The sequence below is a fragment of the Pungitius pungitius genome, chromosome 21 (assembly GCF_949316345.1).
Source record: "Pungitius pungitius chromosome 21, fPunPun2.1, whole genome shotgun sequence".
NCBI classification, from domain to species: Eukaryota; Metazoa; Chordata; class Actinopteri; order Perciformes; family Gasterosteidae; genus Pungitius; species Pungitius pungitius.
Window position 1 is genome coordinate 3931288 of NC_084920.1, and position 14765 is coordinate 3946052.

General features: G+C 45.9%; 2 protein-coding genes across 3 annotated transcripts; one reads left to right on the plus strand and one right to left on the minus strand.

The window, feature by feature from the left end:
- Positions 1 to 1133: 1133 nt before the first annotated feature.
- Positions 1134 to 9728, minus strand: pde6c (phosphodiesterase 6C, cGMP-specific, cone, alpha prime). Its single transcript, XM_037463669.2, has 22 exons — positions 9062 to 9728; positions 8048 to 8200; positions 7148 to 7237; positions 6924 to 7064; positions 6750 to 6824; positions 6564 to 6628; positions 6264 to 6330; positions 5848 to 5895; positions 5552 to 5701; positions 5310 to 5453; positions 4903 to 4968; positions 4561 to 4716; positions 4377 to 4484; positions 4149 to 4258; positions 3967 to 4054; positions 3742 to 3842; positions 3514 to 3621; positions 3228 to 3291; positions 2503 to 2577; positions 2308 to 2391; positions 1656 to 1809; positions 1134 to 1542 (listed from the first exon to the last, which is right to left on the minus strand). The coding sequence occupies exons 1-22, from the start codon at positions 9527 to 9529 to the stop codon at positions 1502 to 1504; spliced, it is 2556 nt and encodes an 851-aa protein (XP_037319566.1). The 5' UTR covers positions 9530 to 9728; the 3' UTR covers positions 1134 to 1501.
- Positions 9729 to 12420: 2692 nt separating this feature from the next.
- On the plus strand, positions 12421 to 14765 carry rbp4 (retinol binding protein 4, plasma). 2 transcript variants are annotated; one of them, XM_037463673.2, is made up of 6 exons: positions 12421 to 12542; positions 12645 to 12853; positions 12961 to 13097; positions 13207 to 13313; positions 13784 to 13996; positions 14112 to 14765. In XM_037463673.2, the coding sequence occupies exons 2-6, from the start codon at positions 12752 to 12754 to the stop codon at positions 14162 to 14164; spliced, it is 612 nt and encodes a 203-aa protein (XP_037319570.1). In that variant the 5' UTR covers positions 12421 to 12542; positions 12645 to 12751; the 3' UTR covers positions 14165 to 14765. The 2 variants fall into 2 exon arrangements, with proteins under 2 accessions (XP_037319570.1, XP_037319569.1); XM_037463672.2 differs by having other exon boundaries at positions 12427 to 12542; positions 12751 to 12853.

Consider the following 14765-nt stretch of genomic DNA (forward strand, 5'->3'; position numbering starts at 1 on the left):
GTTGCTATGGATCTGTACGTACTTTTTTTTTTCTTTTTTTTTAACACAAAATCGTCTGCACATGCGCACAGGGCTTTGGTAGCCTCCTTTCCTCCCCTGTAAGAAGGGTATTTAAAGTCTAAAGCTGTGTGGATCTCAAACACTTGGCCCGCAATCAAATCCTATCCAATCTTCTTACAGGGAGAGGCAGATCTACGGCCCCCCGTTTGACTGACTTTGATCCAAATTAGTTTTACACTTCAGTTATTCTTAAGTTTACACAATTTACAATTCCTATGTAGTTGCCTATATACATGTGAATCATCGTGTACATTTAAAGGAGGTTATATTTCTTGAATGGATATGGCTATAAACACAGGTTTAAATATTATGCATGTTCTTTTTTTCAGGCAGGTTGGACCTGTTGGACAACAGCTTACAGGTGTTTTTACGAAGCTGACTTTGGATTTTAGCGTGCATTTAACGCCCAGTCACAAAAATCATCTCAAACTCTCCATGTGTGAAGACAGCTCAAGTACAAAATTGTCAGACAAAGAATCCAAAAAATATATATATATGTATATAGATTGATTGCATATTAAAATAAATACACCCCCCACACAGCTCATCAGCGCCTTTGGAGGTATGAGAACATCAGCCGTTGGTTTGTTTAACAGCACTAAAGGATCCTTCAGGTTCTTGTGTTTGAGGAATTCACTCCACAACTCGCGCTACTTTGAATATCAGCCAAAAAACAGAACATTAAACCCATCCCTCTGATCCCAGTGAGTATAAAGTCATGAGGTCGTTGCCCCAGCCGGCCCACCCGCCCTCCACTCATGGCCTGCCACTGCCAAAAGTGCATTGTGCAACCTACGCTGCTACTGTGGCTAACGTGTGGTTACTGACAGCCAATGCATACACACCACATACATCGCATCCTGTCCCCTGGTTTTAGAGATGTACACCAGAGCGTTTGACTTGAACATTTTCTTGCAGCTTCTGAACTTATCCAACCCAGAGTTCCGAACACAAATGTTTTTTGAATTTTGCTATCGATTCTATTAAAGAGGAATACACGTCGTCCGTGTGCGTACATATTTGTAAGTTCTTGGTTGTCTGAAGGGGAGGAGGGGGGTGAGGTGTTGGGGGGTGTGGGGGGGCTCAAACACATCACATCTGCTGGTTCTTCACTCGCAGTCCCAGCATCACTTCTTGGGGAACGTCGCTGACTCTTCCCTTCCTTGGGGGGGGACAGTGAGGCTGACCGCAGACCCGAACCAGAGACCAGACCTGAATACGCTAGGCTAACGAAGGCTACACTGAACCAGACCAGGCCAGACGGGGCTGGACTAGACTGCACCAGAGCTGACAGCACCTAACCAGAGACAACTACTCTGGGGTAGATCAGACCAGACCAGGCCGGCCCGGTCAAGCTCCGACTAGACTAGTTGTCAGACCAGAATAGGCTAGATAAGTTCTAACCAGGCCGCGTCAGTCGAGACCCTGGAACCGTAGGAACTTAGCAGATGGTGCAGGTCTTTGACTTTACATCTCCACCGGCTAGATACACGCACACACAGAAACAGAGGAGAAGTATTAAGACAGGGTGAGTCTCTCGATCTTCTATCAGAGCACCAACAGGACCAATGTACACAACGGTTTCTTTCTCATACCTTTCTTGGCTTCTTCCTCCTCCAGCTTCTTCTTCTCGTCCTCAATGAGCTTCATCTTTGCGTTGTACACCTCAGCCTGCGCGTTCCACTGTGCCCGGTTGTGGTTAAGACCATCGAACATGGGCGTGATTTCTTTGTGGAACCTGGAGAACTCCTGGTAGGAGAAAAGACGATTCACGGGATGAACGTGATGCGTTTGGCACTGTGGAATGCACAGTGGACAGTGACTTGTTTAAGGAAAAGGCAGCCGTAGTAAATACATTGTTTCCTTTTTAGACTGACACTTGATTTATATGGATGGGCGTCATCTTGTACAAATACCATCCTGAAATATATCCAGCTGACATTCCCCTTGAGCCAATAGTATCGTGAGAAATGATTTAATTGACTGGTTGTTTTGTCACTGCATGCTGTTTTCCTTGGCTGTTCTAGTGAGTTTAATCGACACCTTTTGACACCGTCTTTTAAATTCCAGCGGTTGCAGATGAATTGTTGCCACACAGAGCAAAGGCAAAGACTCCCTTGTTGCGAAATCGATTCCCAGCTTTTTAGACGCCTCGGGATCCATCTCGAAAACAATCGGCCTCCCTCTCGCTGTGTGTAATAATGACTCTCACTCTTCTGCTGGGCAATGTAAAAGCTAGAGTATTACCTTGTACACAAATGAGCATACAAAGTCGATGAAACCACACTGCATCTTGGGTAGCTGTTCGGCACAGTTTCTGTCCATCATTGGCTAAGGGAGACAGAGAGGACACTTTCAAAACAAAAGCCAAGCTGAGAAACTTTAAAAAAAAGGAATATGTGAAAGGAAGAGGAGGAACATGTTGAGGGGTATGAAACTTACAATTGGTTGTTGGTCCAAGACACTTCTCTCCAAATCTCCTTGTTCCCAAAATTCAGCAGCTACCATCAGAGCCACCTGAAGGGAAACAGAGGAACAAAGAATGGCAAAAGTAAATTCAATACGAAAGTTAAAGCAGACTATAAATAGACACACTCCGTTCTCAGACCTTTATCTTGTGTTATTTTTTCAAATTTTACAAATAGCGCCTCATTTTTGTGTGCCTCTGCCAATCAGAGGCTGTCCAAATGTGAATAACTTCATTTGATCTTTGTAGACGGGTGTTTTAAATTCTCATAATGAGCATTTGAAATCGACCCCAAAGTGAACAAGTTCATCCACAAAATCCTAATGGATTTTTCCACCTAATTTGAATAGAGGTCCTGAGAAAGGCACAAGATTGGGCCAGATGACAGGACACTTTAACCTTGACCTTAAACCTCCCAAACCAGCTAATCCTGGAGTCCAAGTGAAGTGGTTTGAGCCAGAATTTACTTACGAGAATGGACCAAATGGACAGATAATCCCAAAACATATGGCCTACTATATGCAGCCTTATTATTATTTTTCATGGATGTACTACATCTAAAATAAGGAAGCAGAAACAAAAAATCAACGACTGTGGACCTGCCCAATAGAACAATGTGAGTCGTAGCAGAACAAAGCGACGTGAGAAATGTCACTGTGGAGTCTTTTCGACGCGTGCGAAGGCTGTGAACGCCGCCCACCTTGCTCTGCACCTCCCAGGGTTTGGTGATAGCTGACAAGTCGCAACCTGTCATCATCATGGCCCTGGAGGTGAGAGAGAGACACACACACACACACACACACACACACACACACACACACACACACACACACACACACACACACACACACACACACACACACACACACACACACACACATGTGACACCCCGTTGCTGCTGATGACGCAAAGGTCCTCTGTTTCAGAAATCTTCTCACAAACACATTTCAGAGTGAAAGGATCAGGCCGTGATATCGGGTACGTACATCACGATCTCCTTCCTGGTGGAGTTGTTGGAAATGTAGGCAATGGCCTCTTTTTCATCCGGCATGGGCTCTGTGGCATTCACAATGTTTTGGAACATGGTTCTCTTCCTGCGTGATGAAAAAGCAGACAGTCCGACCAACTGAACTAACCAGACCAAAGGGAAAAAAGGTCTGGGGGGGGGGGGGGGGGGCGGTAGCCGAACCTCAGCGGTATTTTACAGAACTTACTTGAAGTAAAGGGCCAGATCGGTGGCAATGATGCAGACATCAAACAAGTGCTGCACGTTCTTGAACTGCTGCTTCTGGAGGTTGCAGAAGATGTTCAGGGTCTGCGAAAAACCATGACGAAGAGCGGTGGTCAAAACGTGCGCCTCGCCCGCCCCCCCCCCCCCCCCCCCACCCCTCAGGTCGGGTATTTCTTCAACACCCGTCGCACGCGTCACTTTGTCATACCTCCTCAGCCATGAGCGTCTTGCTGTACTCCAAATGGTGCCTCTCCATGATGGAGGAGCCGTGGAGTTTGGCCAGAGGAGACGCGCTCCTGGAGAAATAAGAAAAGGCCCCTGGTTACACAGACACACACACACACACGCATGCCCGGGCTCCCGAAGCACAGACACAGAAATGAGACTCGCTTTGTCTGGTAGAGGTTGTTGGTTCCTCTGTGGTCGATATCGTGGCAGAAAGCGGCTGCCACCATGGCAAAGGCATCTAGATCAGAGTAGTACTTCCTCAGCTTCCCTGTCTGCGGGTCGGAAACACACACAATTCCTGGGGTTATCATTCGCAGCGGCTATGGATTGTAACCCACCCATGAAAGAGCATCTACCAGGGCACCTCGCTACGGGGTTTTAAGGCCCTACCTGCAGCAGGCAGAACATGGTGTGGCCCACGTTGAAGCCGTGCCTCCAGTTGTGGTACGTGATGCTGCGGTAACCCTTCCTCACGGTGTACATCCACTTGGTCAGCGTCTGGGAGAGAGAATATTTGAGCTTCGGGCTTCCTCTTCGCGTCGTTCCACACGGATGTGTTTGCCGAGGACCTCACCTCTGCGGGAACTTTAAACTTTTCGACCACTCCGAGCTCAAAGAACATGCGAATGCCGCATTTGATGAGGTCCAACTCGGAGACGGGGAAGTCACTGAAGGAGAACAGGTACAGGTTCTCTCCGTTGACGTTGTCAGCTGGTGGGCACGATGCTCTCTGAAACAAAAAAACCCCAATAAAGATCATTCGATACCCAAAAAAAGAGTAAACGGTTAAGAATATTTCAGAATATTTTAAATAAAGCTTTCCAAAATCCATCAATCCATCCATCCATTGTCTCATTCACACATTTAATATGTGTCACAGTGTTTCATTGGCCTCCAAGGTTCAAACAAAACATACCAACAGTTTGTACATATCTTTCTGTTCACAATCTTCAGGCTCGGCGTCAAACTTCTCTTTGGTGTTCTGGTGGAAAAAAAAAAAGAGAGAACAATAAGGATTGTTGGTATTCACGTTGAAACCATGAACATTCATGGTTCATCATTTTACAGCCTGAACTTGTAGATTTGCGACGGAAAGTAGAAGATGTCTCAAACGCCTCAGACGAGAGCTCCAGGCAGGAACTGTTGAGTCATCGTCTCCATCAGACCTTTTGTTAGCCCCCCCCCCCCCCCCCCCAATAGATCCTTGTATAACTTTTGTAAACTTGAGTCTCCTTTTGGGGGATCAAGGGCAAGCTTCTGGAGAGTAAGATGTGCAGGAAGGACGGGGGGGTATGGGGGAGGGGGGGGGGCGTGGATACTGACCAGAATGCCCTGCAACTCGGTTTTGGTGCACATGGTCTGGTACAAGAGCATCTCCTGGGCGATGTCCTTCTGGTACTCCATGCGGTTCAGCCGGTCGTACGTGTCGCAAACCAGCACCGACCAGCCCAAGAACTGCGTCAGGGCCTGGAGAAAACGACACGGGGGCGGGGGGGGGGGGGGAACCAATGACCAACGAGTCCACACAGGTGATGTCCAAAAGGGGTGCGTGAGAATGCGCGTGCCTCGGTGATCTGTTCGTCGTGCTCGTCGAACGGCTTGCCGTCTTTCCGGTTGAAGAAGGTGGCGATGCCCACGATTTCTTCCTTCTTGTTGACGATGGGCAGCGATAAAACGTTCTTGATGACGAAGCCCGTGTCGTCCACGGCCTCTTTCTGAAAGACGTCGGGGTGAAACGTTTAGCTTTGCTGAATATAGGCATAACAAAACAACAACAACAAAAACTGCAAATGGTAAAGAGAAGGGTCTTCATGTAAAAAAAAGGAGGTGGTTACCACCTGGATGGAAAAAGTCTTCTCACCTGGAAATTGAAGTAATCATCTGCAGCCACATTCATCATGTTGCAAATCTGCAGGAGGACACAAGACAGAGACAATCTGTTAATATGCATGCATAAGACTTAAAGCTGCTTTTTCGGATCAATCTTTGCAATTGACTTGAAAATAGTAATTATATATTCCACAATGTTTTTTTTTGCAATATGTTAAACTTTTAGCAACAGCAGAAACCATTCAATGATTGGAAATGAAATCCTGTTTTTAATTTAAACTATGCTGATTACTGTAGTGACACATGCACAAAGTCACTTCCTACAAATTCAGAGTCTATATTCTGTTATTTGTCACTTGTTTAACTACATGCTTATGTTACTCCATTCGATATACATATGTTCTCATATTATATAATTCAAGTCATTTTTCATAATAAACGACTTACGAAGCCATTCTCTGCAACATATGTCGGTAGGCCGCTAACTAGAGCCCAGTGATCTGCAGGCGGACCACTGAAAAGGGAGAAAAATACAGAATCATCCTCTGAGAAGCAAGGTTGATGATGCTAACAGACAGAAACTTGACCCAATCACACTCAGAAACTCCCATTTGTCCCATAAGAATGCTTAACATATTCATTGAATTTTAACTACTGCTTTTATGTTTTTGTCCATTTGAGTAGAAAATCAGATTCTTAGTAAAACGGCGTTGGGACATCTTCTTTTTCTGTTGAACACATGCTCACGGTATGACTTTGATCTCTTCTTTGCTTTCCAGGAGGTAGTCGATGATCTTGTAAAAGATGACTTCCTGTACAAAAACAGAATGATACGTTTATCTTCTGACTTGAACGATAGAAAGATCAAGCAAGTCAGATTCAAAGTACGGCGGGACTCCAAAAAAAACGAATCAACGAGGAGAAAAATGTTACCCTGCCATCTGGCGTTTTTGGTCCTTTATAAGGTTCCACGTCTCCCAATTTCACCGGCCATTCATCATAGAATTCCTGCAGGAAAAAAAAAAAAAAAAGTTTATTAGGCCTTTGGCCACAAACGCTACCAATTCAATCCTGGGAGGAAAACTGACACTGTTGTGAAGGACAAACCTTTTCTTTAGTCATGTCCAACAGGCCCACTGAGTATCGTTCGCAGTTCAGATAGATCCTCACAGTGTAGAGCGCTTTGTGGAACTGTCTCTCAATGTCCGTCAACTCCTCAAACACTTTACTGGCTGACCAGAGAAGCACCTGCAGGAGAAGGGACGGGAAATCTTGCGTTAGAATTTACAAAAACGTTGCTTCAATGCGCGATGGTTGCAGGTTGCCTTCACCTGACTCCTTCTGGACTCCACGTTGAACATGTAGGATGTGTAGTTCTGCAGGGTGATGACTTGGGCAAAGTTCATGTACTTGTGGAAGAGCTAATGACCAAAGGAGATTACAGGTTTCAGCAATAGACAATGGCAGATTAAAGACTGTGGTAGAATTCTTTGGGTTATTTGGTTATTTGAAATGAAGAGAGAACTGTGACTGTAAAATAACACGATGGGTTTACACAGTGTGTTTTCTATTTCGTAAAAAAACGCTGACCTAAGCACAACCTAATATTTTGACACGGTCTGTCAAGTCCACCTTTGGCTAAACAATTAAAAACGTTAGAGCCTCTGAGATGCGAGACGTTGAAAGGGAAGCATAGACCTGGACCCAAATGACACACGGGTTCCACACGTGGTAATTATGCTCCTTAGCAGCTGAAGCATGTGCTCTTTGCATAATTCTCTCTCTTCAGATCTCCTTAACTCTCGTTTTCAGTTCGTCTGATTACCGTTATAACCACCAGTCTGTGAAAACATCATTTCCACCCGTCGCACTTTATTCTTTACCTCGGTGTGAGTTTACCGCTTCCAGATAATCGCAAGAACGCTCTCCTTTATGTAGAAAGATGTTAAATCATTATGCCCTTTATTCAAGATGAATGCTCAAAGGCAAGCAAATCAAGCCGGTCAGGTCTGATTGGCTCCCGCTGATATAATTGGAAGGTTTTACGCCTTAATTACAGCAATCTTTCTCTGCACATTTCAAATGGCAGACGCCGGCTTTTTTTCATTTTGTTTTTTTTTAAAGAAGCAGACATTCCCTGCAAAATATATTGTACTTGACACTATAATGGTCAAATCCAAGTACATTCACTGATTCAAATGGTGTCTGAAAACAAAATGATTTTTCCTTACCTTCTCATCCTCTGCAGTGAACGAGTCGGCTCCTATTTTGTTTAGTGCCATGACAACTCCAAGGCACTCTTTATCAGCCATCAGGGGAAAAGTGAGCATGCATTTCGTTTTGTATCCAGTCTGTTTGTCGACAAAGTCGGAGAACTTTGGATTCTGTGTTGGACAAAAAAATGAAAGACTTTGTGTCAGGGGCCAGTTGAATCCAGGTGGATATGAAACACGTTATGTGCCATGGTTTATTATCACACTATTCATTGGCATCCACGCGGTTAGATGGTTTCCTTCACTCATTAATCGTATACTTCTAACATACATATGGTTTCTTTAAAAAGAGGGCAGCAATCTGTCTGATCTTAATTTCAAATGAACAAACTAGACAGTCAGGAATATGATATTTTAGTGTTGGCCACACTTAAAACATTCATGCTGCATTCAAATTTCTCAATGGACAATATGGGTGAATAAATGTTAATATTCTTCAGATAACTATTTTATCGACCCAGTTGAAGCCTTAGACGGCTGGCATAGGCACGTACAAATGACAATGCTCTTACAACATCACTTTTAACGTTTTCTGTGAATCTTCAAGCTAATACAAAATATTTCCCACAAATATATTTTATCATTCATTTTGACACTGCAACCTGTGTTTCATGAATATATTTCAATATCAGTTACTGGAGCTTTTAATGGTCAAAGCAACAATAGCAAGGAAATAATAATGTATGCTACAAAGAAACGTAGGTCGACCACAAATGAGGTCCATTAATCCACTAATCCACCCTAACAAGCCTGGTGGTAATTTAACTACATACAAATACTCTGTGGACCTTCACACGTTCCTCTAGCTATTCAGATCAATCATATAAAGAAGAGGTTTTTTTTAAAATTAGGGTCAGTTTTCACTAGTAACATCGCACAAACAAGGACACATCTCCGCCTAATGATTGACAGCCGGGCATCCACGCACACACAACTCTCCCACAGAGCGGCCCGGGCCCTACTTTCTCTCACCTTCGAGACGTCGGGTATGTTTAGGGCCTTTTTGGAATTTGCGGTCAAACCGACGATACCCATATCGAGGGGGAACACGATTTCGCTGTGCGGGTCGACAAGGTTTATCTCGAATTTGGATGTCGGGGTCACGTCGAAGAGGCAGGAGGAGAGCTCGGGTATTCCGTTCCTCGCCCGGTTGACGTAAAAACCGACCCGGTCGGCCTGCAGGATCAGGGCGACTCGCTGCATCACTTTGTGGAGAGACTCCTCCATCCTCCCTTGCTTCTGCAGCTCCTGGACCAGCTCGAAGATGACGGCGGCCTCCTGCACGCAGCTGACGTCCTTGAAGGAAGCCGTGTCTTTGACCTCCAGGGGCGCGGCGAAGGCGGCGGCCAGCGCCTCGGCGCGCACCTTCTTGTCGAAGTACTCTTTGGCGAACTGCGGGTTGTTCTCCAAGTACTTCTCCACGCTGTCCTTGTCCGCCATGTTGAACTCGAGTGGTGCTGTGTGTATATTCCCGTTCTCTTTCCTTTTAAAAAAGCATCACCCGCGTCAAAAAAGTCCCCCCCCCCAACAAAAAAAAAGAAATATGGAGGTGGGAGGCTGCGCTGTGGCCCTACAGGGTTTGGTGGATCAGTGGCATTCTCCTCCACGGTCCCCGAGGGAGTCAGTGACACATCCCGTGTCCACCGACAGACAGAAACGGGGCAGAGCGCGGCTTAGAGGCTGAAAGGATCAAAGGGGCCGCTAATTAAGGTGACGTCACGGCCATTAAAACCCATGCTCTAAGCGCCCTTAACCCCGCAAATCCCGACGCTGATCATTTTGTGTCAGGGCGCGCGACACGGCAGAGAGCCGGGGGGGGGAGGGTGGGGGGACAGTCCTCGGGTCGGATGTCAGGTCGCCCGGGCCGGGGAGAGGGTGTGAAAAAGGTGCTCAGGGGCCAAGGGCGAGCACTCAACTCCCACCTGGGAGCCTTCTGCTCCAATCCTTCTGCATTCATAAGCTATTTAGACCATTATACCCAAACTCTCCATTAGGTAACACAGCTGTCCTTGGTGTTGGTGCTGGAGGTGGAGGACGTCCCAGGTGATCAGAGCCATAGTGGTGTACCTGGCGAACAGCAGCCTGGCTGTGCGCTATAATTAGATCTCCATCATCGCGGAGGTATTCGTCCTAGGACTGGAAATTGGCCAATTAGTGAGACTTGCATGTCTGGGAACAAAGCCCTAAACAAAGATGGCTGGCTATTATTAACTGAGTCTGTCTGGTCGGCTGCTGGCGGGCCAGCAAGACAAGGAGTTCCCCACTAATTTTTTGACTCGGGGATTAGCCGAGCTACTAGAAAATGCGTCCGGGTGGATGAGTGCAAACAAGTTGGAGCAGCTCATTTCACACTGGGAGTAATTAGTTTGATGTAAGAGACAGAATATCGATGAATAAGATGAATTAATGACATATTTCTGATGGACAGTTCCAGTGTTTCGTTTCATAACGTACAACTTCTAACTCACTTGTACTGTTCACGTACCTCCATTGTGCTCGCTCACTCAACAAACTGCAGCGAGCGTTAACATAAGCCATGCTCCTACATGTACAATTACATTCACCAAAAGGAACCAGTTTGCAGCGTTTGCCAAATTTCTTGCGAGAACCAGTGCTGCTGGCAAGAGTCATTTGAAAAGAATTTGCAGCACTGGCCTGGGTTATTCGGTCGGATATTGTCACACCTGTATGTCAAGTTGCGTTTTTGTCCTGTCTCCACAGTTTTTTGACTTCCTGCTTTATTTTGGAAACTAACTCCCTCTCGTTTCTGGTGCCTTGCTCTTCCTCGTGTGTCACCAGTCTGATTGTCTCCCCTGAGTCCTGATTGTGTCCACCTGTTCCCACAACTCCCTCATGTGTACTTATAGTCTGCGTCGCCCCTTGTCCTGTGCCAGTGTGTCTTGTTGTTTTTCCCTGCGCACCAGCCCTCACATCAAGAGTCAAGTCCGGTAATGTTTGTCACGTCATTTTTTGATTCCTGTTATATTTCCTCGTTAAGAGAGATTTTGAGTTTTTTACCTTTTTGAATTTTGATCACGACCTTTGTTTCCTCGTCAAGAGAGATTTTGAGTTTTTGCCTTTTGAATTTTGATCACGACCTTTGTTTCCTCGTTAAGAGAGATTTTGAGTTTTTTTCCGTTCTGTTATTAATAAAAGCATTATCAGCTGAACCCTCTCTCTGCGTCCGAGTCCTCCTCCTACGCTGCCACCTGCCTGACATATATATATATATATATATATATATATATATATATATATATATATATATATTCTCGCTTACTTTTGCTGGTTTCAGTAGAATATTCATGCCCCAACAAATCAAGAAAGACTCCTGCTATAATGATGGCATTACACTCCCCAATAATAGAAAATGCATGCACAAGCCTGTTTTCTTATGGGGTTTCTCAGCCAATCTTCATGGTTATGAAATGTAGCCTCTGGCCAAATTCCAGCTGCTATTATTCCTGCTCAAAATGAGTGATTGCCCTGTTTTCCACTGGCTGGGCCTTTGGTTATGCAAGCTGCAGATGTTTGTGCCTGTGCTCGCCTCCTTTCATTCAATCAAGAGGAGTGGCAACATGAGCTCAGTGCAAAAAAATAACAGCTGCAAAACAATTCCGAAAACTGGAACAAACAGTTGGACCTCGGTCTAGGAAGAAAAAATAAAAAAAACAGCTTTCCAGAAAAGTAAACAAATAGGCTATTGTACACATTATATGACGTCATCGTGGGGTCCATTAGCTTGCTTAGGCTCCTCTCTTTTAGGGCCAAGTCACATCGGGCCAACATCAATGAAACCCGAGACTTTGCGCTTCGTGACGTGATCATCTCTCTCTTTCACATTGATTGTGTTTTTTTAGGTTTGAAGTGCACCTCGTCCGTCATTTCTGCAAACACAGTCCTAAAAAGAATCAGCTGATAGCAAATCAAGTCATGGGGTGATGCAATCACACGGATGCTGGCGGGAAGCGTGCTCACCCCCTGGAACCTTTCCTTGTTATACAAGTGCTAAAAATCTTTCCACATACTCAAATGGGCTTATTGTGTCAATGTTTGCGCGCACGTGTGTGTGTGTGTGTGTGTGTGTACTTTAAAGTGTGCCCGATGTTTGTTATGTATCTACAGATGAGTATTGTTCCAGATGTTCCTCTTGGCTTTGCTTGCAGCTGCTTTCATAAGACCCGAGAAAGCATTGATTCTGACAGGAGGACACATTTTTTAAGGCCCGCCGAGGGGTGGTGGGGGCCAATGTTCACAAACGCACAAATCAATAGCGCGCCGGGGCATGCAGCTATGTAAATGTTGGTCCAATGGAAGGCGAGCTCGCTGCGGGGGGAGCAGGGGGGGCGGTCCCGATCCCCAGAAGACGTTGCGCAATACGCGGCGGCCCGTATATATAAGGCAACAACCGCGACAGAGCACAGGGTATTTGTGAGCTCTCCACTTCAAACAGGTATGCGTTGACAACGGACTTGTTTAGGTTTTTTTTTTCATTTGAAAGGATTTAAGCTTCTTTTTTTGTTTGTGTCTCACTCTTTTCGTTATTTCTTTGAAGCAATCGCTTTTTCGAAAGGGTCCTGATTTAGAGGAGAACACGTCGCTGGACACGTGCAGGACGTTGGCTGACCCGTGTCCCTTTTCTCTCCCCCCCTCTGAGGTAGAATGCTGCGGTACGTTGTGGCCCTCTGTCTCCTGGCTCCGTCCTGGGCACAGGACTGCCAGGTGGCCAACATCCAGGTCATGCAGGACTTTGACAAAACGAGGGTGAAGAGCTTTTTCTTTATTCAGTAATCAGCGAGAGGACTTGACGTGTTTCTGCTGAAAAGCGCTGAGTAGCGACGCGCCCTTACGCTTGTGTGGCTCTCTTGCAGTACACGGGGACGTGGTACGCCGTGGGAAAGAAGGACCCGGAAGGTTTGTTCTTACTGGACAACATCCTGGCCACCTTCACGATCTCCGAGGACGGACAGATGACTGCCACCGCCGAGGGCAGGGTGATCATTCTCAAGTGAGTAGTGCTCTTTTCTTCAATTTGTGCCACATGTTCTACCCTTAAATCCGACTCCGTTTTTGATCTCATCTGACGTAATGCCCTTTGCTCCCCTTCTGACTCCCAGCCAATGGGAACTGTGTGCCAGCATGTTCGCCACCTTTATGGACACCCCTGACCCCGCCAAGTTCAAGATGAGGTACTGGGGGGCTGCATCTTACCTGCAGACTGGAAGTAAGTACAGGAGCATTCACGCCTCAAAAGGGTCCAGGCTTGATTTGCGAATGTGGATTTTCCCGGAACCAACAACAATAAGTTCAAGGCCCGCCGAGGCACCGTCGATTGGGAGTCGCTGACATTTAGGGGCCGTTGACCTCCACGACGAATGTTGATTTAATTAAATCATCAACCGCAGCACTTGGTCCTCTGTGACCCAGGAGAACGAATCCGACCAAATGCTTGCCTCTCTCTCTGAAATGTCCCCACAATCATAGGGCTGACTCAAACTTTTTGGTGTTTAAGTCAAATAAAGTTTCCTAGTAATCTAATATTGAGCTGTTATCTGATTGTGGGATTGACAAGTGCTAAAGTCCACTTTGGGGAGAAAAAAAAAAACTGACTTCTTTTTTTTCTTCCCATACGTGGTTTTGATGTTTTATTTTGAAATCAATCAAAACGACATGAATTCTCCTTCTCGCCCGCAGACGACGACCACTGGGTGATTGACACAGACTACGACAACTACGCCATCCACTACTCCTGCAGGCAGATCGACTCCGATGGCACTTGCCTGAACAGCTACTCCTTCATTTTCTCCCGCCACCCGACCGGCTTGAGGCCCGAGGACCAGGCCAAAGTGGTCCAGAAGAAGACGGAGCTCTGCCTGCTGGGCAAATACAGACGCGTCCAACACACCGGTGAGAGATCGGCCCAGGGGCCCACGTTTGTGTCGTCCATCATCACGTGGTATTTTTTTTGGGGGGGGGGGGGTGATGACAGAGAGATGAGATGTCGTGTGTCCTTTCCCTGCAGGCTACTGTGAGTCCAGCCAATCCGTCACTCCAGGCATCATACTGGGCTCGTGAAGCAGCACCAAGGCATGCGGGTTCGGGCTGCGGACCACCGTTGGGGGGGAGGGCCCGCTCGGCCCGGACCGGATCCCACCAGAGCTTTCCTCTCCTCTCCCCTTTTTTTTCTTCAAACGTATTCAACAATATGTGAACCATCAACTGTAACATTAACAAGCTGTACATAGAAACAAAAAGTTTGTTGCCACTGTCCCCAAAAAAGGTCCCAGTTGGAGGAGGAGACTGTGGGCCTGTTCATATTTTAGTGTTATCCTCGATTGCTGAAACATGGTTCCTTATGGAAACTAGTGGGACTTATTCACTGTGAACTTAGTGAGTCACAGTGAACAAACATACACATCAGATCATTGAAGAGCAACTTCAATCAGTTCCAATATATATATATATATATATATATATTGTACTGCAGCTCTGGACTATTAACACCATGTTTACCACAAAACCAGGTACACATGTCAATGACTTTGTTTTTACACTGAAGGTAATAAACCGTCATACGTATTTAGCTGTGTGTTATATGGGCATAGGCGTTTAGTTTGGTACTTCATTATTTGATGTATACTTCTTGATCTAGTTTTGAAATAAAACATCGATAACA